At 41.6% G+C, this 26963-nt stretch overlaps 1 protein-coding gene across 2 annotated transcripts in view; it reads left to right on the top strand.

Moving 5' to 3' along the window:
• The window catches only part of LOC114353212 (la-related protein 1-like), a 79920-nt gene extending 54522 nt beyond the window's left edge, over positions 1-25398 (top strand). Inside the window, exons 4-9 of one of the 2 annotated variants that reach the window (XM_028305117.1) lie at positions 16604-16723; positions 18237-18372; positions 20434-20550; positions 22330-22413; positions 24521-24696; positions 25369-25398. In XM_028305117.1, the coding sequence (XP_028160918.1) occupies positions 16604-16723; positions 18237-18372; positions 20434-20550; positions 22330-22413; positions 24521-24696; positions 25369-25377 (642 nt within the window). In that variant the 3' untranslated portion in view covers positions 25378-25398. The remainder of the gene's footprint in view (positions 1-16603; positions 16724-18236; positions 18373-20433; positions 20551-22329; positions 22414-24520; positions 24697-25368) is intronic. The other variant, XM_028305118.1, reaches the window with a different exon arrangement.
• Positions 25399-26963: the final 1565 nt, after the last annotated feature.

The following is a 26963-nucleotide window of genomic DNA, read 5'->3' as shown; positions in this document are numbered from 1 at the left end:
ATAATTATGTTGGCGGCGTGCTCAGATACTCTCAATGTGCGAAGAGTTTGCCACGAAGATCGACTATGTAAGCCATCTTCGGGCGCACCAGCGCCGCCAAGACAGTTAAGTCGAAGTATTCACCATGACTGAAATCGGTCGGATGAATCATCATCATCAGCAGGAATCAGAGACAGGCATAGTTGCAAGTCTCAGATCAAGTCCAATACTTGATCTTATTTTTGGATTGAACTGTGGATTTTTTGGATTATCCGTGTCGTTAGGTTTAAATACACCGGCTTGTCATTATAGCAAAGGTCTGAGATTCTTCTCGTCAGTTCGCACTCATGTATTACCGGACCTAATAGGCGGAGAACACTGAGGGAGGTACTTTGTTGCCTTCCAGAGGTCGTGGTTCTTATTTTCATTCAGAGACATATTTGTCAATCTCTGTGTGAGTTATTCGCTTAAAGTATAATCCAATAGTGTGGGTTGGCTGCCAGACAAAGGCGGCGATTTTTTTCTTGACAGCAAGAGGGACCGGCGCCTCTCGTGATCAATTATTTACTAGACCAAGCAGCAACTTGAATAATGTATTGGATTAACTGTTAATATAGATAGTATTAAGTTATTCAATCAATTTATTAGTATATCAACGGTATTAAGTTCGCCTTGTGTACCAATTTATATGGCATTAAAGAATAAATATTAAAGTTAGTTCTGCGTTCGAAACACAAATCCAGAAAGTACAGTATAGGAGAGGAATAAATTGCAAATAGTTGGTACAGTATCAGTATCGGCGCGCCGACAGCTGGTCGTCGGCGGCGGCGGCGTGAAAAAATTCGCGGCGGCGGCGGCGCGCCGGCGTGGCGCCCACCTCTAGTTCATACGTTTTCTTTCAGTTCTCAACCTCCTCGGTGACGAACCAAGATAAGAAAGAAAAGAAAGACGCTCCGCCGCCGCCCGCGTCGTCTGGCCCGCCCAAGTCGGCAGCTGGGGGCGCTCAGGGGAAGATCATTGCTGGTAAGCTTACAAGGTGGACAGATGACCTCATAAAGGTAGCAGGAAGGCGCTGGATGCAGGCCGCAACCGGCCAATCTAGAAATCATTGGGGGAGGCCTATGTTCAGCAGTGGACGTGTTGCTGTGAAAATGATGATGATGATGAGTATCCACCTTAAGATACTTTGTGGTATTTGGTTCATAACTATCAGAAACTCGTAATTTAATTTACCATCAACAGGGCGTTGAATCTCATCTGCAGAAGAACGACCTATAATTTACTAGAAACAAATGAATAATTTGGAACTTGTTAAATAACCGCGGCTACACAATTTTCGGCTACTTTACAGTCTGTCAGAAAAATTCCTCGCCCAAAACTTAAAACTCATGATTTATTGCCCAAATCGATCATTGTTAAACCTAACGAATTCGTCGGCAGTCATTGGAGCGGTGGTGGATGTGCAGTTCGACAAGAGCTTGCCGTTGATCCTGAATGCGCTGGAGGTTCCAGGGAGAAGTAAGTTTACAGTTGACAAGAACATTGTAATTTGAATTTATTCCAACGAAGAAAAAGACGACTCTAAGATGATCCTCACTGAAGGTGCAAGTTCGTTAACCCAATCAAAATTCAAAATTGGACACCTAATAGTACTTAGTTAAAAAATGGAGGATACATTTTTTGACTCTTCGTTTTGGTTTAGTACCTTTAGTCGTCTATTCCAATTTTTAATTTTTGACTCAAAAAAACTGGATCTTAACCTTTTACTTCCTTCTACTCACAGCACCGCGTCTAATCCTCGAGGTGGCCCAGCACCTTGGAGAAAGCACCTGCCGCACCATAGCGATGGACGGTACTGAAGGTCTGGTGCGCGGACAGCCCATCACGGATACCGGAGCGCCCATCACAATCCCCGTAGGAGAGCCTACGCTGGGCAGGATTATTAACGTCATAGGAGAGCCTATTGGTTAGTTTTTTTCTTTTGTTTCGTCCTTAACACAAAGCACAAGTGCTCTGTCTAAAAAAATTCACCCCCTTTTCCCTTCTGGATTTGACACTGTATCAGTCAAGGTACCGTTTGTAAATGCTACGCACTGGGAAAGAACAGGGGAGGCAGTTCCCTGCCCCCCCTTAAGTATCTAAGCCCGAGAAAACCTTTTGTTTCATCCTTAACACAAAGCACGAGGGCCCTGTCTAAAAAATTCACCCCCTTTTCCCTTCTGGATTTGACTCTGGATTAGTCAAGGTACCCTTGCTCCTAACCATTTGCGTATTAAGTAGGAACGAGGAACCCTGCTTAAAAATCAGACTGACCTCATGGATCTTACTCCCCTGGGTCAGAAGCTGGGTACGGCCTAAAGCTTAGCGCCTATCACGGATACCGGAGCGCCCATCACTATTCCCGTAGGAGAACCTACGCTGGGCAGGATTATTAACGTGATAGGAGAGCCTATTGGTTAGTCTACCTTTAATGTACCCGTCTGCCCCCCTTAAGTATCAAAACCCGAGGAACCCTGCCTAAAAATCAGACTGACCTCCTGGATTTCACTGCCCTCTCCTGGGTCACAAGATGGGTACACCCTAAGATGAGAGCTTGGTAAGAGAGCCTATTGGTTAGTGTTCCATCTACCTTTTGTTTCGTCCTTAACACAAAACACGAGGGCCCTGTCTAAAAAATCGCCTAGACTAGGTGCCGTTTATGCTACCCATTCGTGTACTGAGGGAGAGCAGGGGAAGTAGAGCAGACTTAATAAGCCCGTTTTGTAGAAAGAGAACTAAGAGTTTCGTATAAAATACGTCACTTAGTGTTGGATGGAGCGGAGCAGAGTTTTAAAGATCTAAGGGCGAATGCGCGCCGCCACCTTGCGACTTAGTCAATTTAGTGTTTGTTGTGTTGCCAATTTGATGGCTTTGCTAGACTAATATTAAATGGCTATTTCTCATCGCCACGGTTCTCATCGTCACCTTCGTGGCAAATTTTATTTTTAACTTATTTCAACTTTTTGTAAACAAAAATTGTAGCGCTTGATGTGAAGAGTGTATTCTCAGTAAATCAGTCAAATAGTGAGTCTGGTTTGGAAGCTTTAAGAGCCATTTCACAAAAATATTCCGCGCGAATTTAGGTAAAAACTGTCAACGCAACGTCAAAAGAGTAAAAAGAACGCTGAAATGGACAAAAAAATCTTGAGCCGTGACCGTATTAAGACTTGATTTAAGTTATTAATTTTAAGGTAGAATGAGGTATTCAAACTTGATAAATTAATTTAAATTTTTAATAGAGTTTATTAAGTCTTTTATATTTCGATTCATAATGAAACACGAATAGGNATCGTATTATCTTAGTAAAACCAAAAATTGCATGTCTCTATCCCAATCACAACATTTGCTATGATCGTTTGAACAAAGGCCTGCCACAACATTATTCTCCGCTACAGGTAGAGACAATTTTAATTTTAACTAAAATGCTTATTTTACTTCGAAATCTTTTGTTTTTATTTGAAATCTAACTTGTCTTTATCAAAATTACAAATCTAGAGCCATTTTCAGTTTCGTTGTTAACGAAACGTTGAATGGCGCGCCCGGAGAGGCTTAGTTCAAACGATCATTGCAAACGTTGTGATAGGGATAGAGACATGCGATTTTTGGTTTTACGAAGGTAATACAATAGAGAATAATACGAAGTAATAAAAACCACCGGTTATAGGGGCATATTTTGGAGAAATTTATCAAATAACCAAAAAAACACGAATTTAAAAGCAGATTTTTTTCAAAAAGTATCATTTTTTATTATTGGTGGTCATTTTTTGTGTATTTTATGTATTTTTATAGTATCACCTGTTATTTAGCATTATTACTGTTTTTATTTTATCAGGATATACCGCTTAGTTTAAAAGTTATTACGTTTTCTTTACAATAAGTAATTGGAAGAAAAAAAATTCAATAAAAAATTTAAAAAAAATCTCAAAAAAATTTTGACCTCTTTTTTGTCGATAAAAATAGGTCTAGTTTCATCTATTTTCATATTATGTACACTTTAACGTGACTCACACTGTATAAAAATAAGTCGGGTTTTCCTCCCTGACGCTATAACTCCAGAACGCACGAACCGATTTCCACGGTTTTGCATTCGTTGGAAAGGTCTCGGGCTCCGTGAGGTTTATAGCAAAGAAAATTCAGGAAAAATTTCAATAGAAAAGCGGGAAGGGGGTAAAACGGGATCCACGCGTACGAAGTCGCGGGCGGCCGCTAGTTAAGATATATTTGTTATTGTAGTTTTGATAGTTAAAGTTGATAGTTAGTATAAAGAAGCTAAAATATCTTACTGTTTGGTCGGTTGCCAGCGCTAAAAATATTCGAACGCTTTGTATACAGTTAGACGTGTTGCCAGACTATAAAAAACGTGACGAATGGCGTTTCGATGTGTAGGTTTCACCTGAGATCATAATAATGTAGAGTGTAGCACGAAACTTGACTCAATTTAGTACCTACTAATCACACTAATATTAGTATTACTAGGCTTTCAAAAAGCACTTTTTGGGAAAATAAATGGGCCAGTGCTAGAGTTTGTATGTTTGTTACTTCTTCACGTCTAAACGGCTGGAGCGATTTTAATAAAATTTGGTACGGAATTAGTTGACACCCTGGATTAACACATAGATAATCATAATGAACCGCGGTTAACACCGCGGGGCACAGCTAGTATCATCATAAATGTGTTAATTTGTGAGGATACTCTTTCACGCAAAAACTACTGAACGAATTTCGATGAAACTACAGTATTGTTGTTTATACATCAGAATAACAGCTATTATAAATGTGAAAGTTTTTGAAGATAAATAAAGCTGAATAAAGATTATCTTATTAAGATGGATGGATAGATGTTTATAAATATTTCACGCATAAACTACATATTATAATTAATCAGTACATATTATAACGATATTAAATATAAATATTGTGTAACATCTTAAATGTAAATATCAATCAATGTAATTGATGTTATGTGTGTGAGAGATATATAAAGAATTTTTTTTTATTTTTTTTTTTATATTGAGTTAATTGCCTTAATTACAACGATAAGTGTCATCTAAGTCAATCTTTCTATGTCAAACACCAGGAAAGCTACGGGCAAAAGCTAGTCAAGCAAACCTAATATTTCATATCTTAACTGACATACACATATAAATGTTAAACTCGCGTTTTCTGTAACACCTGGCCCAAATGACCCACTAATCCATCGGCTGTGTGACATTATGTTGCAACATGTTGTAATTATAAATGCTGTATAACCGGTCTATAAAGGTCGCTACTTAAAATCATAAGAAGCGATCGATATCTAAGTAGGTTTTATCTCAAAATTCAGTTTTTAGACGGTCTTGTTGGCATAGAGATGAATTTTATTTTATTAATTATTTGGATCAAGGACTTAGAAGTTTTGGTCGTAGTATGATCTTTATTGGATTCTGGAATATTTGAAGTTTCCAGAAAAGGAGACCGAGGTTAGAAACTTTTTTTGGATCAAGGATCAAAGAGTTTTGGTCGTAGTATGATCTTGATTGAAGAAATTGTAGAAAAATAAACTCACTTTTATTGATGTGGTATTAAATATTTTTGCGTGACAAAATAAATTTTAGAACTCTTAAATGTGTACATACTTGCTTTTGTCCGCGGCATACACCATTTTAATCGTTATTAATATAATTTGGTATTATGTAATTCAGTAATTACAAATAAATTAATAATATCTTCTCTTTAAAAAATAGATTTCTTACAAATCAACAGTCCGACATCACATTCACACCCTATTGTATTTACAATTTTCCATGACAAGTGTAGTCACGTCTCTCATTCATAACATCTACACTACAATATGTGGATCTAAACGCAATGAAAACTATAACGTTCTACGAATATAATAACATAGTACATTATGAATGAAACGTTTCCCATGGTATACTTCACATAGCATTGTGTAGCCATCAATAGAACCTTGATCCTTTATCTATAGTTCACTATGTAGGTCATGGGCTCCCTACCTATGGCGTTTAGTGATTTATTAAACGAAAGTATGGGAGTTCCCGCCGAGCTTAAGCACATGATTCATCTATCTATACTAACATTATAAATGCGAAAAGAACTGTGTCAGCTGTCTTGCTTTCACGCCTAAAACACTGAACCGATTTTGATGAAATTTGGCATAGAGATATGTACCATCCTAGACTGCATCTCACTTAACACCAGGTGCGATTGCGGTCAAATACCTGCCTTGTCTAGCATAAAAAAAAAGTTAGTTTGAGTCCCGGGAAAGGACATAGGATAGTTTTTATCCCGGTTTTTGAAACAGGGACGCGCGACATAATTTTTTTCTGTGACAGTCAAAATTCCACGCGGGCGAAGCCGCGGGCGGAAAGCTAGTTAAAAATAATAGTCAAATGTGGGATTTGTCCTACACTCCTCACACTGATCAAACGGGTTGAGGTGACCTGATATTTGCATATTTGTCCCTCGAGAAGATTGGAAGTGGTACTATTATATCTGCGGGAAACATACGATAGTGCACCGTATACCTACAATAGGATTAATGAGGATTCCCCTTCTGATCTCCTCTTCCTTACAAATGTATCATTAATCATCATTCTCATCTGCTCAACTTTCGCATTGTGCCCCTTAGTTGCGACGAATGAAATTGGCGCGGGTGTTCTACTTTAACCAGAACCACACTAACTGAACACAGAAAAATGTGCAGAACTGTTGAATTGTCCGGCTCAAAGGACCAAAAAAATCTGCAGAACTATTCAGCTACCCGGCTCGAAGGACCAAAAAAACTTTGTAACTCTCCAGTCATCCCTTACAACAAATAGCACTATTGTATAAGCCCGCGCGCGATGTTTTCAAACGCGCGGCGCTGCGCACGAGTGACAATGCGCACGGCATCCGCACTATGTCAACATTAGCCCATTGTGCGCGCGCGCAGGATGCGTCCGATGGACCGATGCTTCGTGCAATTGTTAACTTAGTTATAATCGATAATATTCGATAAACGCACCCAATCGTTTCGCATGATTTGGTGCAATATTTTGATGAGAGCTGTAGTGAGCCATATGGCCCAAACCCGTCCCCCGGACACGGCCTGAGCCGAGGTCCGAGCCTACTGTGGCGCCCTCAGGCCGCGTCCGCAGTCCCACTAGAGTGAGCCCGCCGTAGGCTGGACTTTGGTCCAACACTGCGGTGGGCAACCCTCTAGTTGGGTTCGCCACTGATCGGGCTAGTCTATTGAGGTTGAGAGCCATCTGCGCTCACCTATTGTCCGGTGAAGCTGAAAAAGCCGCTCACGGCTATCAGCATAGTCCGTCCGAAAAAAAAAAAATCGGGCTAGTCTACCTTCTGTACTCGCCACTCTGCCCGGTGAAGCTGGAAAAGCTTCAAGCTACCAGCGCGAGTCCCTTAAAAAAAATTAAACAAATTAATGAGCCATAATTATGGTTCCGGCGGAGTAGAATTCGACCACCCTCACTCCCGTGGATGTCTTAAGCGATAGAAATTGGCGTAGCAACCTTTGGGCTAAGCTTATAATTAGTTTAAAATTTTAGCTCGCACAGCTGTCGCAGTTTCCCATAGTGTTTGCATAGTTTGCAGTGTGCACTATGGGTCAGCTATGCGAGCCAAGCTAAACTAACTTAGCTTTAGCTCCTAGTCTACAACTAGCATTATACTGACCCACTTGCATATTCTCGTAACCTACACTCGCGTATCGCTCAAGCAAATCGTTTTAAAAATTTACATCACTATTATACATGTCTGTATTTCCATCCACTGCAAATGCTAACTTATCAGTTTGACATTCAAAGATCCGACTCGACTTGTGGACTTTATTTTCTTGTGGGTAAAGTTCAGTATTGCACGTTTTTCTTGGCAAATTAACATACATTTAGATTCTGATGTCGGCACTAGACTCGATATTCGTTTTGAATTATTTACTAGAGAAGAAATAAACTATTTTAAAAGTACGATTATAGTGAAACCATTCTGAAACGTTATGTAACAAAAATTAGAACTATAGATCTAGCGCTTAACTCGGGTTAGGTATGAGAGCGGCACGGATTTTGTGACGGTCAAACGTCAGCGAGATTTCAGATTTGTATGCCTTGTCTGTCACGTCATAATATGTCAATGTCAGCCGCCCTCCCGTGTCGCTCCCATACCTCCCCGGCACTGACTGGAGTTATGCGCTTTTTTTTTATTTTTTTTTTTATTTCTGTAAATAGGCTTAAAAAAGCACTTTTACACGTCCCAGTATTAACCCTACCACTGATTCAGGACAATAAATGGGCCAGTGCTGAGAAGAAGCAGCGCAAGAAACTCAGTCACTATTGTCAGCCTCTTTTTCAAAGGTTTACAGGCTTTCAAATGTACAAAGTTATAAATATTTATGCGAGCTAGGCAGTAACGCATCCCAAACATTTTTATCTTTTAAATTATAGTAGCCCTTTTTCATTAAGGTACTTTTAATATGTGCTTTGAATTTATGAATTGGTAGTTCTACAACAGTTTTGTGGTAATTTATTAAAGAATTTAATACATTTTCCCATAAATGAATTACCAATCTTATGCAATCTGAAATTTGGAACGGCAAGTTTATTTTACTAGGCTAGACTTATAAACTCTGCTACATCTTATGTAGTTGCAATAGGGACGACTTTGTAATAAAAATGTATAGTTTCATGTGCAGTATCTACCTCTGTACAGTACCTTTGTATATCGATCGAAGAAGAAGGTCGCAACACCGCCTATACATTATAAATCACTTTCAAGTTTCAAATGCAATGTGTCGATAAATAGTATGTTACTAGGTTTTTTAAACTCCCCTCAGACTACAGAAGCAGTAATCGTTTATCTTTAACGCAATATCCTAACGGTACTCCACAGCTCATACAAAAACCTACTTCGTAGGAACCGTTGACGAAGACTTCATTGGAATCTAGAAATCTAATCAAAAGTCTAGATAATGCTAATTTGATCTAAGACATCTAGTTTTCTCATTGACGTAGTCATTTTAGTTCGTAAAGCAGCTTGCACACTGATAGCGAAACGAATAAACGTAACTCCGCGTTCGCTTGTCAATACTTTTTTATGAGCTGACATTCGCTTTGCACTGGAGGGAAAGTCGAACGTCCAATGACAGTTTAACTTTCCCTCGGGACAAACTTGACCTTCACTGGTTGGGTTTCTATTGCCGGTCAAGTTGTAGATCCTGGCTACACAGGAGTTGCAGCGGTGGGAACGAGAGGTGGGAATAGTCGCGAGCTGTCAATACGCGTCGATACGACGTCACGACTGCCAAGTGCGCTGTCATGTTCGGTTGTATTATTCAAATAGATCTCTCTTCTCCGCTTCAGTGAAAACCGGGCCTAAGTTATTTGTCGTAACAGCCGACATATTGACACAGATTATGTAAATTCGGCCAGACTCATATACATATACCCACATACCCACAGTCCCATATACGACAGCATATTATCATAGTGATACCGTGGTGACCTTCACCTTACAGAGGTTATTTTAGGAGATTTTTGTCTGGTGCGTGATAGTTAATGTGCTAAAATACGAGTAAACTCGGCAGTCCAAGTCCAAAACTATTGTACTTATACGTTATACTTAGTCTACTGCTGAACATAGGCCTCCCCCAATGACTTTATGACTTTCACATCGCCCGGTTGGTAGCGGCCTGCATCCAGCGCCTTCCTGCTATCTTTATGAGCTATGTTGTTCACGTTCAGCAGTGGACGTCCTGTCAAGTCCTGTGGCTGAAATGATGATGATGATATAGCTTTTGCCCGTAGCTTCGCCCGGGTGATTTTTTTTCTGTCACAGAAAGTTTATTTTTCTCACTCACATCGTAGAGATACCATAGAGATATAGAGAGATGCCAACTAATGCGCTGAGTTCGAAACTCAGTGACGCATTAGAAATTCACACACATAAAGTAAATATGTGCTCATTATCCACTGCGGTATCAATACTCAACGTTCGAATAATCTTTAGTACTACGCAAGCAATGTAAGCTGTTTACATTAAGACATCGCTGCTGTCATCATTGCTGTCACGAGCAATGTGTTCTGTTTTTGGGCATATTGCTGCGACACCGGCCCCGCCCCCTTGTCACATCTCGCTTTAGTTTGTGTGATCTGTGGTGGTAACCTTATGAGTTTGTAATTGATGCTTCTTTCTAATGAAAATGTACAGCTTAATGTGCAATCCATCTGGTAGTCCAAACCACCAGAGCACGGAGACTTATAATTGGTTGTTATTACGGTATAGTAGAACGGTGAAATTAAATATATTTCATATATTTGCGATGGGAGAATGATTATTATGAACCTATTCAGTTATTAATTACTGATTAATGATGAATGTAGCTAACATTTAATATTTTGTATGGGAAGAACATACGATACTTTAATTGTATTTTTGACTTACAGCACAGAATAATGTGTACATATAAAATAAGGAAAAAGTAATTTTATTTAAAGAAAGTAAAGAAAATTTCCATAATTAGTGTGTTAATTTACTAATTAGTGCATTATCGCAAACTTTACATATTAAGATACGGAAAAAATTGACTGGAAAAAATAAAACAAAACCTAGGTACGTTACTTTTTCCCTAACCTACAGTTTGACAGAAGTTTAAAAAAATATGTCTCAGATAAACTTTCTTACGCCCGTATTCACAAACATTACTATGAGGTCTCACAGTGCGCGTGGACGCACAGGGTGACACATGAACCAATCACAGAGCTCTTCAACGCTGTGCGTTCGATATGCTGTTTCTCTTAAGCAAGCATCGTTTGTGAATACGGGCGTTAATAACATTTGGTTTTCCTTGTACCACAGATTCTTATACACCTGCATTAACCGATATATCATTTCTGCGACTGATTTTCCGTATCATCAGAGTAAATACAAATGAGTAGGTCATCTTCATAGAAACGCACCGAGCGCGGTTTGTATGTGAGCGCGCGGCAATACGTATGCGGCGCGCACGCACACACTGACAAAATTTAGCGGTGATGTGGCGGTGAGGTGCGCCGAATTTTGTCAGTGTGTGCGTGCATACGTGTTGGCGCGCTCACATACAAACCGCGCCCGTGCGTTCCTGTGAAGATGACCTACCCATTTGTATTTACTCTGACTTAAGCCGGGTTGACACGTTACGAGACAGCAGTCAGCGTCATACGAGTGTACTCCTATAGTGGTTTACACGTTCATAGTGTACTCTTATCAAAGCTCATTCAATTTTGCACCAATTTTGTGTCAATAGCGGCATTTCGGGCATCTTTGATTTTATACTCTTTAAGTCTCACGTTCCACAGCACTTCTTCTTCTTCATACAGTTCCACGAACCTGACAGTATCACGTTCCGACCACTTTTTCCTTGACGCCGCCATTATTTTTAATTAAAATTGTCCGAGCTCAGATCCGAGTGATAGAAAAAATAGAGCAGCGTCCTAGTCCGCTCTGTCATAGTACATTTGTACGAGTGCGCTCGGATTACATGTTTACACGATACGAGTAGCGTCCGAGTAGTAATCCGAGTCCACTCGGTCCGAACTGACTCTTATCGTGTCAACCCGGCTTTAAGCAAGCATCGTTTGTTAATACGGGCGTTAATAACATTTGGTTTTCCTTGTACCACAGATTCCTTTCCTATACACCTGTATTCTATTGACCGATACGTTTCTGCGATTTTCCGTATCATCTTGTATGTTTGAACGTGTATGCAAATGAGTTGCGTAACATGACCTTGGGATGTTCTGATAACAGGAGAGAGGAGATAGTATAATAATGAAGTAATAATAGACGGTTTTTGTAAGTCAGTGTGTTACAGTGTTAGTATGCTATACATCTGTAATTTACTGTATTACAAACGATGCTTGCTTAAGTGAAGCAGGAAATCGAACGCACAGCGATGGATAGAGCTCTGTGACTATGACGTGACAGAGCATACGGCGGTTATCACACTGCATCACGCGCGCGGACGCGTTGTCAGTGTGAAGTGCTGCGCGTGTTTTCTATACAAACTGAGGTACTTGCATACAATGATTAAATCTGTCGCCCCGCGCTCCGCGGCGGAGCGCGGCGCAGTGTGATAACCGCCTACAAGTCGGAAACACATCTGAAGTCTCGCTGACTTTTGACGTCACAAAAACATTTTTCTTCTGTCAAAATCATCATCAGGTCATTTAGTCTCCACTGATGACCGAGAGAGAAATTCTACATTCCTTATGCTTTCAAGAAAGGCTTTACTGCAGTGGTTCTTAACCTTTAAGTCACGAGGGACCATTTTACCAAATTTCTGTCTTGTCAGGGACCACTTTTTTTTTTAAAAATTCTATGAAAGGGAGGTCGATTTCTCGCCCACTGTGCGCCGATTGCGTTGTATTGACTCGACTCATCACGTCACGTCACTTGTTTATTACGATGTCTCCGTGGATCACTTGGAATGCCTCTAGGGACCACCAGTGGTCCGCGGACCACCGGTTAAGAACCACTGCTTTACTGTATTATTGTGATGATGCGTGTAATATTTTTATCTTTGCTCCAATAATCCATTTCATTTTATTATGCAGTAATATGAAATTACGTAAACGTTTATGCTTTAAACAATTTTAATGAATGCTTTTAAATGCTAATAATATTTCCATTATAAATTCTACTTAAAACGTTATGAATGTGAAAGTTTCACAAACTAAATGTTTGTTTGTCTTTCACGCTTACACCACTGAACCGATTTAGTCCAAATTTGGTTTTAAGAGAGTTTGAGACCTAGGTTAAAACATAGGATAGTTTTTAATTATCACGGTTTTTGGAAGATGGACACGCGCGTTAATGACTTTCTTGTCATCATCATCATTCCAGCCACAGGATGTCCACTGCTGAACATAGGCCTCCCCCAATGATTACCACATCGCCCGGTTGGTACGGGATTCCCACCTCTCGTTCCCACCGCTGCAACTCCTGTGTAGCCAGGATCTACAGCTTGACCGCCAATTAAAAACCAACCAGTGACAGTTAAGTGTCGCTCGGTTGTTAGCGGCCTGCATCCAGCTCGGCGATTCTTTACGAGATCGAATCAGAAATGAGGAGATCCGTAAACGAACTAAAGTTGCTGACATATCCCAACGGATTAGCAAGCTGAAGTGGCAATGGGCAGGCCACAAGACTTTCTGTGACGGCCAAAATTCACGTGGACCAAGTTTCTTACAAAAGCTAGAATATCATCATCATCATTTCAGCCACAGGACGTCCATTGTTGAACATAGACCTCCCCCAATGACTTCCACATCGCGAGGTTGGTAGCGGCCTGCATCCAGCGCCTTCCTGCTACCTTTATCAGGTCGTTGGTCCCAGCTTGAACATACTTGAACATACTGAGACCAAATTTTTACCCGACTGTTTTTTTTTTTATTAAATTACGTATGTACTAACACACTGAACGATGATATATCGGATAAGGCTATTGCAAAAGGAATAGATTACGAAATTTTAAGCGTAACATGAGATAAGTATTGTAAAAATAATATAAGTCCATGCCATAAGTCGATTGTGTTCAGTAGTCTCGCTTCAATAGAAAGAAAGAAATAGACTTTATTGAACATAGTAAGCACAATAACAACACAAAACGAATAAAGAAAATAGTGGGCCACTGTGTCAATAGGCTTCCGCTCAGCATTTATCCTGACATGCTCGTAAGGACATGTCAAGAAACTGGTCTTCCGCGAGAGCCCTTGTTGTGGCTTCGCGCATCCCTTTGGAGAGACATCGACTCGAGTTCGATATCTCTCAAAAGGGGTGAGAATAGAAGTCTATAAATAAAAGTCTATAAAAGTTTGTACTAACTTCTGACATTTGATTCGTTTAAGATTTTTGGCCAGTCGCAAAAGTTTTCATCGCGCAACTCGCAAGCACTATTAAAAATCTTTACTGCTCTGAAAAATTAAGACTACAGACTTTGTAAGGCCGATAGTTTAGTCGGGCTGCTAATCTGTATGAGCAACAAGTATGAAAGTGCGCATTACAACAATTTGGTTTGGTCATACAAAATTGGACGACGACCCGACCGGGTGATAAAAAAAAATGTAGTACTCTTCAGGGACTCTCAAACGACTTGGATGTGAATTTATAAAATAATTGTACTTTTTCCCTTACTTGATGAAATATGTTTTTCCCATACAAACTTTTTTTTATTTCAATCCATTCAATTATTCTTACGACAAGAGGTTTCTTGAGGTCATCTTGAGGTTTTTTTGATTAGAAAACACGGAAAATGTTATTTTAACAAAACAAAAAAATTACTACGAGCCTACCGTTCCATCTTCCACTATGTCCAAAGAAAACAAGATTCCATATTGAAATTGAACGGGCGACCTTGATACAAGTGAGTGGTAACTGCGCGAGCGAGACGCAAACATTACGCGCGCGCGTCAGAGCGGGACGGGTATACCGGCGCGCGCGCAGACCGCAACGTGGTTACCACGCGGCGCCAACTGTCAACGTATTTGAGGTTATTTCTACGCCATTTTGGATGGAAAGACGTGTGATTATTACAACAATGATAGCAGATATCGCATTGTTGAAAATTAGGTGTGTCTTTAGTCTCGAATGATGCAATTCTAATGCTCTTTTATCTTGAAAGTATTGAGTTAAATATAACTTCTAGAAAACCACGTCGCGTGATATTGAAAAGCCTGTTTTCAGTAATACATTTAAAACCAGTCGAAACACTTCCTTAATTTGTAAATGTCACCGTGGTTTTAATTTTTGCAATATTCGCGGAGATAAAAGGTTGATTCGATGGAAATTTTTAAATATCTTTTTTTAGAGAGATATCTTATTTGTTTTAGTTCGGTGAATACAATGTTATTAATAGGTCACAGATTCGAATCCCGCTAGGTCTATTTTTATGTGATAATGAAAGAAAGAAAGAAAGAAAGAAAAATATTTATTCGATGCAAGTAGTAATGCGTTTTTTTTTTGCCCTGATAATAGGCGTAAATGTTTTTTACGAGTTTAAAAAGATATAGGTTTTGTGTTCTTTGTGTTTACGGATATTTTCGTCCACAATGGGTTAATTTAGTAAAGAAGATAATCCTTACTAATATTTTAAATGCGAAAGTAACTCTGTCTGTCTGTCTGTGTCGCTTTTACGCCTAAACCACTGAACCGATTTTGATATAAGACATAGAGATAGTTTGTCCCGAGAAAGGACATAGGATAGTTTTTATCCCGTTTTCTGAAACAGGGACGCGCGCGATAAAGTTTTTCTGAGACAGATAAATAATAGTGTTGAAAATTAAAACATTTGTTTGCAAAAAAGTGAGCCCACTGCAGTTTCTTTTACGAATGGAAATATTTTAAATGATTACCTCGCATTTTTAAGCTTTGGTCATATTTCAACAACGCGCCACACTATCTGTGTCACCAAAATTATAAAATTCTAGACTTTGGAACCCGCATTTAAGTTTTTTAACTATAAATATAAATACTTACTTGTAACTTGTTTATTACACAGCTCAAAAAGCATTGCTTACTGTTTAATTCATATACGAAAAAGTGAATTTGACTAGTGAAAAAGTGTTTTTCTAACGAAAATATTGTTGCTGATTGAAGTGAGGACATTGATGAAGTGAACTAGACTAGTGGATCTAGTTGTGTCAGTGTAATAGAGTATTAAAAACAAATATTAGTGCCTAGCGAAACTATTTATAGCTCTCACTAGTGACCAGGATACATCGGTGAAGTGAACTAAACTAGTGGTGACTAGTCGTGTCAGTGTACTAGTGTAGCCACTAACTATTAGTGACAGTAGCAGACTGGTGAAGTCTCGTAGATTAGTGACTCGTGGCAGTGAACTAGTGTAGCTAACAACCAACTAGTCTACGCAGACTGGCGAGGTGACTTTGACTAGTGGTGACTAGTCGTGTCAGCGTACTAGTGTAGCCAACATCCAACTAGTGACCAGTGTACATTAGTCGCCGTCCCCAACAACAAATTGCAGTGAACTAGTGGAACAATGTCAGCGCACTAGTTGGAAACACTCTGTCATGACAGCCGGCGTCTCGGCGCGACGGAAGACGAGGGCGAGGCGAAGCTGGGCCAGGATTGAACAGGATGGTCAGGTATAAAAGCCTAGGATGAGAAAACAAAGATAAATTTTAACGAATAAACGAATTAATTTGAATTTTCGAGTCTTTCTTGTGCTATTTTGTGTTGTTACCTATATGAAAATGATTTGTGAATTTTTTAATCCTTTTTTATCAACTGCTACTAAGCAGCTTTTGGCTACTTTGTAATTATGTACATGTATAGTCTGGCAAAAAGGAGCGTTAGTATAGTGTCGTTCTCGTTACTATAGAATGATTTTACAATTATTATGTTCAGCTACAATAGGAGTGCAAATTGTACCACTTTCGACGATTCTTATGTTGCTGACTTGCTTTACCTTAAATTATCCCGTAATCTGATTAAAAAGTTCATTGGTTTTAGACCTTAACACAAGGGAATAAGGTGAGGTGACTATGTTACCGTAATAAACAAAACAACTAAAGTGTATCTCCATTGTCCACAGGCGTCCGACTTCACCGACATCGGCGACTGGCCGACGCTAAGCGCGGCGGTGGCCGGCGCCCGTTGCCACTCGACGCCGCCGCCCCAGGAGGCTGATTCGTCGCATCACAACGGAAACGCGGTTAGTAGTTAAACTAGTTGAAATCACTTGACCAGAACTCGTTAGTGACTACAATAACTACACCAACTAGTTATTTATAACCCCTTATCTAGGGACTTGATACAGGATTAAAAGTACTAAAACGGAACTAGTGCCTACAATGCTACATGCACTCACAACTAGTTTGTCCGATGTTACTCGACGCCGCCGCCCCAGGAGGCTGATTCGTCGCATCACAGCGGAAACGCGGTTAGTAGTCAACATTAACTACACCTTTATAACTCAAGACGACAATAGCCGAACGATATCGGCTTCTGGCGGGCTACTCGGACTGGTTGCCATGGTAACCTGTTAAAACCACTTCACTAGTTCTCCAGGGATTTGATGCAGGACTAAAAGTAGTAGAACGCAACTAGTGACTAAACCTTCTCACCAACTAGTTAAAATCACTTGACTAGTTCCCCGAGGACTTCAAATAAACGAACTTATGTCATCACCAACATCGGCGACTGGCCGACGCTAAGTGCGGCGGTGGCCGGCGCCCGTTGCCACTGGACGCCGCTGGCCCAGGAGGCCGACTCGTTGCATCACAACGGAAACGCGGTTAGTAAATACTTAATTTATATCTATAACCTTACAGTAACTACATGAGCTCCCCTGGCTTACCTGGAAGTCTTTAAATAGACTTCGGACGCAGTTTGGCCGTTGTAAGGACAATATGGTCAGATGGGGATTCTTGGATGGCTCAAACATGGAGTGCAGGTGCGGTTTTGTTCCCCAGTCGATGAAGCACATGATGTCATGTCCTGAGTGCCCGAGCAACTGCACTCAGGAGGATTTAATGAATGCTGCTGACAATGCCACTCTTGTAGCGGAGTTTTGAGCTGACACTGTGTAGGTTTGTTGTCGTAAGTCGTAGAAGTAACTAGTTACAACCACTTGACCAAGTCACAAACTTAAACGCAACTAGTGATTAAACCTTTAACACCGACTGGTTAAAATCACTTAACTAGTTCCCTGAGGACTTAAACGAACTTATGTCATCACCGGCGGCGCCCGTTGCCACTGGACGCCGCCGCCCCAGGAGGTCGACTCGTCGCATCACAACGGAAACGCGGTTAGTAGTTAAAGTAGTAAACTATTTAATGCTACTTGACTAGTTCTACAAAAACCTGATTATGACACAGACGCCGCTCGCCCGCCACACCGTCAGTGACTAAATTTTTACACTAAAAACAAGTAAAAGCTTTGACTAATTGTCCAATGTCACTCGAAAGCGCCTACTTCTACTACTAAAATTGAATTTCAGTGACTGTAGACTTCCTCATCATCATCATTTCAGCCATAGAATGTCCACTGCTGAACATAGGCCTCCCCCAATCATTTCCACAATGGCCGGTTTGGTAGCGGCCCGCATCCAGCGCCTTCCTGCTACCTTTATGAGGTCGTCGGTCTACCTCGTGGGTGGACTACCTGTTGACTTGGAAACTTGTGTAGTATCAAAATTACTCAATGCTCTCCCATCTCATTCCAGGACCAGGACCGCAAGCCTCTAGAGGAGCACCACCACCAGCCGCCGCCTAGAACGGAGAAGGTGGAACCAGCTGTCAACCACCAGCCGCACGCCGAGAAACCATACGACAAACACAATGACAAGTCCAAGCCACCGGGTGAGATATTTCTCTATCTATCTCATCATAATTTCGTTGCGGGTCCAATGATAGTTTAACTTTCCCACGGGACAAACTTGACCTTCACTCGTTGGGTTTTTAATTTTTATTGGCGGTCAAGCTGTAGATCCTGGCTACACAGGAGTTGCAGCGGCGGGAACGAGAGGTGGGAATATTCCCGTATCTATATCATGGTCATCTCAGCCATAGGACGTCCACTGCTGAACATAGACCTCCCCCAATGCTTTCCATTTTGCCCGGCTGGTAGTGGCCTGCATCCAGCGCCTTCCTGCTACCTTTATGATGTCGTCGGCCCAACTTGTGGGTGGACGTCCTACGCAGCGTGGAGTGGACTCCAGAACCTTGCTACCCCATCGGCATTTATCTATTTAATCGAAACCGGAAGTCAAACCTTATCTTTAAACTCCTCCTATGTTCTTCTGATTAATTTCATTGCGGGTCCAATGACAGTTTACCTTTCTCCCGGGACAAACTGACCTTCACTGGTTGTTTTTTTATTGGCCGTCAAGCTGTACATCCTGGCTACACAGTATTTTGCTGAAACTACAGACCAGTACAGTTACACGATACGATTGCATTAATGTCAACTAAGTTAGAATAGAAAATCTTTATTTGACACAAAATAAATAACAGACTTAAGTTGCTTCTCTTCATCAAATTTAATTTCATCCGGGCTAAAGCTCGTCGGACTAACCGACTCGTGATCCGAGGAACGCGGGTTCGATTCCCACTCGACTACTGTGGTGAACCCACTCGCAAAACACGCATATTTAGCTTAGCACGAGGTGTTAACGGGATATTAGTAATTTATATTTACAAATTGCTAATCAAATCAAATATATTAAATTTGCGAACATGGGTATTACAAGTAGGTGTTACAAGTATTTTAGTATCTCCATCTTCCACCTTTTGGCATGCAAAATTAAAATTTTTAAATCAATTTACATTTAGTTAAAAAAGTTTTTCACTTAGTTATTCACTTAGATCTGTGGTTCTTAACCTTAAAGTCATGAGGGACCTTTTACCAAATTTCTGTCTTGTCAGGGACCACCTCATAATCGGTCATTACCAGTTTGACTACAAAAATCAGTTAAAAGTGGTTTTGACCAAGGTGTACAAGTGCACTTCGTGGACCACTTGGAATGCTTCAAGGGACCACCAGTGGTCCGCGGACCACCGGTTAAGAACCACTGACTTAGATAATCTATACTTATAATAAATCTGTAGAGAGGTCAATTCTGTACATGAAATATATTTTCAAAATAACTATCAGGGGGTAATTAGTGATCGATACTGATGCCAAAAATGCAATCAGTAAAATTTTTGTCTGTCTGTCTGTCTGTCTGTCTGTCTGTCTGTCTGTCTGTATGTTCCTTATAGAAACAAAAACTACTCGACGGATTTTAACGAAACTTGGCACAATTATTCTTCATACTCCTGGGCAGGTTATAGGATACTTATGAATTCCCACGGGAACGGGAGTTAGCGGGAAAAAACATTTGTATGAAAAAATCTAAACCGCGCAAGTTAGACGCTTAAAATTTGGCATGCAGGTACCTTAGTAAACTTAAAGCTTAGTTACAACAGGATATTGCAAAATTCCCACGGGAACTGGAATTTGCGGGAAATTCCTTTTGTATGACTGACTCACTGACATACCCACGCACAGCCTAAACGGCTAAACGTAGGCACTTGAAATTTATAAGGGACGTAGCTTAGGTACCGTAGAGGTGCACTAAGAAAGGAATACCCGAAATTCCCACAGGAATAGGAATAACCGGGAAAATCCTTTTGTATGAAAAATCTAAACCGCTTAAGTTAGACGCTTGAAATTTGGCATGCAGGTCCCTTAGTAAACTTAAAGCTTAGTTACAACAGGATATTGTGAAATTCCAACGGGAACGGGAGTTAGCGGGAAAAAACATTTGTATGAAAAAATCTAAACCGCGTAAGATAGATGAAGGGGGTAAAACGGGATCCACGCGTACGAAGTCGCGGGCGGCCGCTAGTGTAAAATATAAAAGTTCTTTTTCTTCTCAGGTCCGGGCAAGGGCAGCAGTAAATCCGGCAAGCACAAGTGGGTGCCGCTAGACATTGACGTGAAGGCAGCGCGCCCCGGCAAGCACGCGCCGCCGCACACAGCAAGACCCGAGCATGGTAACTACTGACCTTATAGTAACTAATAATTATAATAACTCACTAATAATAATAGTAACTCACTCGGGAAATCACTCCGAGCATGGTAACTACTGACCTTATAGTAACTAATAATTATAATAACTCACTAATAATAATAGTAACTCACTCGGGAAATCACTCCGAGCATGGTAACTACTGACCTTATAGTAACTAATAATTATAATAACTCGCTAATAATAATAGTTTATCACTCGGGAAATCACTCACTCAGAGCATGGTAACTACTGACTGACCTTATAGTAACTAATAATTATAATAACTCGCTAATAATAATAGTAACTCACTCGGGAAATCACTCACTCCGAGCATGGTAACTACTGACCTTATAGTAACTAATAATTATAATAACTCGCTAATAATAATAGTTTATCACTCGGGAAATCACTCACTCAGAGCATGGTAACTACTGACTGACCTTATAGTAACTAATAATTATAATAACTCGCTAATAATAATAGTAACTCACTCGGGAAATCACTCACTCCGAGCATGGTAACTACTGACCTTATAGTAACTAATAATTATAATAACTCGCTAATAATAATAGTTTATCACTCGGGAAATCACTCACTCAGAGCATGGTAACTACTGACTGACCTTATAGTAACTAATAATTATAATAACTCGCTAATAATAATAGTAACTCACTCGGGAAATCACTCACTCCGAGCATGGTAACTACTGACCTTATAGTAACTAATAATTATAATAACTCGCTAATAATAATAGTTTATCACTCGGGAAATCACTCACTCAGAGCATGGTAACTACTGACTGACCTTATAGTAACTAATAATTATAATAACTCGCTAATAATAATAGTAACTCACTCGGGAAATCACTCACTCAGAGCATGGTAACTACTGACCGTATGTAACTAATAATTATAATAACTCGCTAATAATAATAGTAACTCACTCGGGAAATCACTCACTCAGAGCATGGTAACTACTGACCTTATAGTAACTAATAATAATAATAACAACTCACTCGGGAAATCACTCACTCAGAGCATGGTAACTACTGACCTTATAGTAACTAATAATAATAGTAACTCACTCGGGAAATCACTCACTCACTCTTTTCAGCCATAATACGTCCACTACTGAACCTAGGCCGAATGATATTAATCTTGAGTTATAAATTACTTGGGAAATCACTCACTCATCATCATTTCAGCAATTAGGACGTCCACTGCTTAACATAGGCCTCCCCAATGATATTAATCTTGAGGTATAACTCACTTGGGAAATCACTCACTCAGTCACTCATCATCATTTCAGCCATAGAACGTCCACTGCTGAAAATAGCCAATGATTTCCACCAAGTCACAAAATCACTCACTTAAGTATAAAACCCACTCGCCCAACACACTCTTTGATAATTATTATATTGTTAACGTTGAAATTATAACTCTCTCACTCAAGTATAAAAAAGCTCACCCAATAAGCTCAGTCGCTTTGTGTAAATTCCGGTCGCTGAGCAGATAGAATTTCGTACAATGACCCCAAGCTACCCATCCTTATCGCTCCCGCGTAATTATATTACTGTCGCGCCTGCACACTCACTGCGGCCGCCCGTCGCACAGTCGCGACAGCAGGATAGGTAGCTTTTGGTCATTGGACGAAATTCTATCTGCTCGGCGACCGGACTTTACTAGTAATTCACTCACGCAGAAGTTCCGTCGCCTTATCTAATAACTCACTCACCTAACACACTCATGCCTCATTCACTCAGAACCTCACACACGTACGGACCACTCACCAGAGCGTAACCAGTTCACCGGTCACTCACAACGCAGCACACATCATCATCATAACGGTAATAACTCACCTAATGCAATCAATCCCTATATTTTAAGTGACCCCTATGGTAACATATAATAGCAATTTTGTTTTCATCGGGTCAACTGTCATCCGCTTTGCAATGAAGAGAAGTCGAACCTTAATTTCGAACTCCTATGTTCTTATTAATTTCGTTGCGGGTCCAATGACAGTTTAACTTTCCCCGGGACAAACTTGGCCTTCACTGGTTTGGTTATTGGCGGTCAAGCTGTAGATCCTGGCTACACAGGAGTTGCGGCGGTGGGGGGAACGAGAGGTGGGAACAGTCCCGTTTCATAGGGATCACTTAAAATTAGGGATTGATGGTCAAAATGGACATAAGACTTTCAAACACTCACTCGCTTACTTGACTCGCGACTTACACCGCAGTACACAACTAAGAAAGGACTTCTTACACACTTTCTCAGTTCACGGTTCATGAAATTCAAGAATAAATAAAAAAAAAATTATTTATTGCCTTCGAACCTTTAGAATATTGATGAATACTTTGGAGTATTTAAAATTTCCCGTAATTTAGGCCTCATACCTCTCACCATAGGGATAATGGGTTACGCAATACGGGTACATAATAATTCTTACAAATTAACCGACGCAAATTGTGTGTTTGTGTCTTATTTTGTATGTAACAAGCTTTTATTTAACTTGCAATGAATCTTGCAAGCTGAATCAGACCTTCTTAACAACCGATTGAGCTGAATTTTGGATACATATGTAAAAGTCGCGCAGCGAGAGATGAGGTGATCAACACAAGCAAATATTTGTATCTGTATACGCTCTCCGCGCAGATTTCTTGCGTAGTCGGACTAGAAAGTGTTTTTTGTCTCGCTTCCACAGATAGCTTAGCAAAAGCGAGGCAGCTAGTGTATTCGATATTTGAACTTGAAGCATGAAGTGTGTTCTGTATTCAAATATTACATCAGTGTGAGTTCCATGTTCGCCTCAACTTTCGCTGCGCGAACTATAATTTGGATTACGAAACATAATGACGTCATGGTGATGATCTGATGATGGAGCCAGAAAACCATAGGAACTTTGTGACGACAAGAAACCCTGTCGTGACTGGATTTAATAAATAAAAGCTTGTTTTTAAAGGTTTTTGAATAATATTTATAATGCAATGATGTTTTCTTCGTTTTTCAAGTCGGACACAGTACGTGTTTGCCAGAGAGGAGACGTACGTGGTCTTTTCTATGTAATTATATAAATTATATTCTTATGTAATACTAGCTGACCCGGCGAACTTCGTACCGCCTTAGCGTAGAGATTTTCTTAATTTTTTTTTCCGTAAGAACCATCCTTGGACTTCCACAAACATTAAAAAAAAAGAATTATCGAAATCGGTTCAGCCGTTCACACGTGATGCCGTGACAACGCGAAACGGGTTTCATTTTTATATATATATAGATAGATAAATGTATAAATGTTTACACTAAGGGCTGTGACAATAATTTATTGTTGCAGTTCTTTTTTAATTTCATTAAGAATTAAGATTATTTCACACGTCATTGCATGTTACGATACCTACATACATTTAATATTATGCTGTTGGTTTTTTTTTGCTGAAATATTTGACTGGGACCTTGCATAATAATCGTGCTTTTAATTTAATTAATTAATTTTATTAGGATTATTGCCTTGATCCCATATTGACAAGTTTTCCAGCAAAGAGGGTGTAGTTCAAAATATTGGCGAGTGTGCATCTGTTTCAAAAATTACCATTAGCCATAAGCTCCGCCTGCCATGAGTCTTTGCGTCGAGTATGACTTCTCAAGTGCGCTCTTATGTCCCGAGACGTAATTTTCTGACTCGATATTTAAAGTACGGTCAACGAGAAGCGATACCAAATGTAAACAAACCCAATGTCATGGGTGAACCCGTCTGACTTTGACATATTTTGGCGGGAGAACGAGACATTACGACAAATACACAAGATGGGAAGAGACAGAATATATTGTCGACTCAATAGTCGTATCGACCTTTCGTATCGCTGCTGGTTGGCCGTACTTTAGTTGGTATAATTGATCGAAGATTACGAATGTTACTTTGTCTGTGATAATAAAACACTAACTCGTCACCCCTTCCAGACACGGTATCCCTCAACGGCGAGGACACGAGGGGGCGTGGTTCTACCAGGGGGCGGGGCGGGGTGGCGCGGGGGCGGGGCGCGCGGCGCGGCCGGCCCGCCTCCGCCGCGCCCGTCCCGCCGCACCCGCACCGGCCCGCCTACCACCACGAGTACCACCACGCGGACCTGCAGCAGGTTGGTGGATAGATAGGGACAGGACAGGGAGAAAGAGAAGGAGATATACAAAAGACACGGCCCAATAACGCGGTCTCTTTCAGGCAATCTAGAGGACGAAGACACATAATTACATACACAAAACTCACCCACTCAGTGACACATCTTTGCAGCGCGACTGCGGAAAATATACGGAAACTAGCGCCACACAGTTCATTCCTAACGTGACGCGCCTGTGGCGCTTATAGGAGACCGCAACCTTAGTATTCTTATTCTAATCGTGCGCGCACGCGCAATGCGACGTGACATAACTGAGTCAGTGCCTGAGGCATGGGAGCGACACAGACAGAGCATACTATTCTGAAGTCTCGCTGACTTTTGACGCTCATTTGAAGTCTCACTGACGTTTGATGCTCAAGCCATGGACGTATCTAGCTTCTGCCCTAGGGGCGAGGGGGGAGGACAAGTCATATCTATCTNAGCAAGTCATATCTAGCTTCTGGCCTAGGTGGGTCTCTAGGTCAGCTAGTTTAGTGACTCAGCTCCATCAAAGCGACTCCCACACAGCTGCCTCGGGCACTGCCTCAGTCTCGCTCTACGCGGGGGAGGGGCGGGGCGCGCGGCGCGGCCGGCCCGCCGCACCCGCACCGGCCCGCCTACCACCACGAGTACCACCACGCGGACCTGCAGCAGGTTAGTTAACTACGTACTGAAGAAAGAAACAAAAGAAAGACACATATTTACATACACAACAAGGCAGGAGAGAAAGAGAAGGAGATACAAAAGACACGGCACCATTTAGGCGGTCAGACATCAGCGACAAACGTTCCTTTTAGGTCTGAAAGGGACCACAACAGTACATTTCTATTGTGACGCGCCTACGGCGCTTATAGGGGACCGCAAACGCGCGTGCGCAACGCGACTGCGAGAAATGTACGGAATCAAGCGTCACTAGTAATTGATCGCGGCGCCCATGGGGCGCTATCATCGATTGGGGCGGTGTTGCTATTGTACAGCTACAAATCTAGCTACGGGCGTACTTAGGGGAGCTGGAAGTCGCTAAGAAGGAACTAAGTGCAACATGGGAGCGTCACGGAAGGGGTGTCATTGACATAATTATTATGATGTGACATACAAATAACTGACGTCACAAAAACACCCTCCCACCATAGACTAGCTTCTGGCTTAGAGGGGGGGCAAGTCATATCTGGCTTATGACCTGGGGTGGGGGAGCAAGTCATGTCTAGCTTCTGACCTAGGTGGGTCTCTTTAGGTCAGACAGTTTAGTGACTTAGCTCCATCCAAGCGACTCCCATGCAGCCGCCTCGGGCACTGCCTCAGTCTCGCTAACGGTGGCAGGGCGGAGCTCCATAGGAGCGGCACGGGAGGGGTGACATTGACATATGTGGCAGACTTCTGGCCTGGACAAGTCATATTTAGCTTCTGGCCTAGGGGGTTATAGTTTAGTGACTTGGCTCCATCCAAGCGACTCCCACACAGCTGCCTCGGGCACTGCCTCAGCCTCGCGCGGGGGAGGGGTGGGGTGGCGCGGGGGCGGGGCGCGCGGTAACGAGTCACATCTATCTTCTGACCTAGGGAGGTCAAATTAGGTCAGCTAGTTTAGTGACTCAGCTCCATCCAAGCGACTCCCACACAGCTGCCTCGGGCACTGCCTCAGCCTCGCTCGCGGCTCGAGCAGGGGGCGGGGTGGGGTGGCGCGGGGGCGGGGCGCGCACGGGAAGGGTGTCATTGACACATGTGACATAGCGTACTATTCTGAAGTCTCGCTGACTTTTGACGTCACAAAAACATCCTTTCATACCTCGGGCTATGGGCCAGCTTCAGGCTTAGGTGGGGGGAGATCTAGCGACTCGCCTGGGAGGGCAAGTCATATCTACCTTCTAGCCTAGGGGGGGAGGGGGAGCAAGTCACATCTAGCGTCTGGCCTAGGTGGGTGGGTCTCTTTTAGGTCAGATAGTTTAGTGACTTCGCTCCTTCAAAGCGACTCCCTCGACTGCTTCGGGCAATGTCTCAGTCTCGCTAGCGCAGGCGGTGCGGAGCCCCATAGGAGCGGCACGGGAGGTGTGACATTGACATATGTAACAAACTATACTAATTTGAAGTCTCGCTGACGTAGACCTAGCTTCTGGCCTGGGCAAGTCATATTAAGCTTCTGGCCTAGGGGGTTATAGTTTAGTGACTTGGCTACATCCAAGCGACTCCTATACAGCTGCCTCGGGCACTGCCTCAGTCTCGCTCGCGGGGGAGGGGTGGGGTGGCGCGGGGGC

This window comes from Ostrinia furnacalis, unplaced genomic scaffold, assembly GCF_004193835.3.
Source record: "Ostrinia furnacalis isolate ACB-3 unplaced genomic scaffold, ASM419383v2 OfSCF1638, whole genome shotgun sequence".
In the NCBI taxonomy this organism is placed as follows: domain Eukaryota; kingdom Metazoa; phylum Arthropoda; class Insecta; order Lepidoptera; family Crambidae; genus Ostrinia; species Ostrinia furnacalis.
This window is presented reverse-complemented; position numbering and strand designations above follow the sequence as displayed.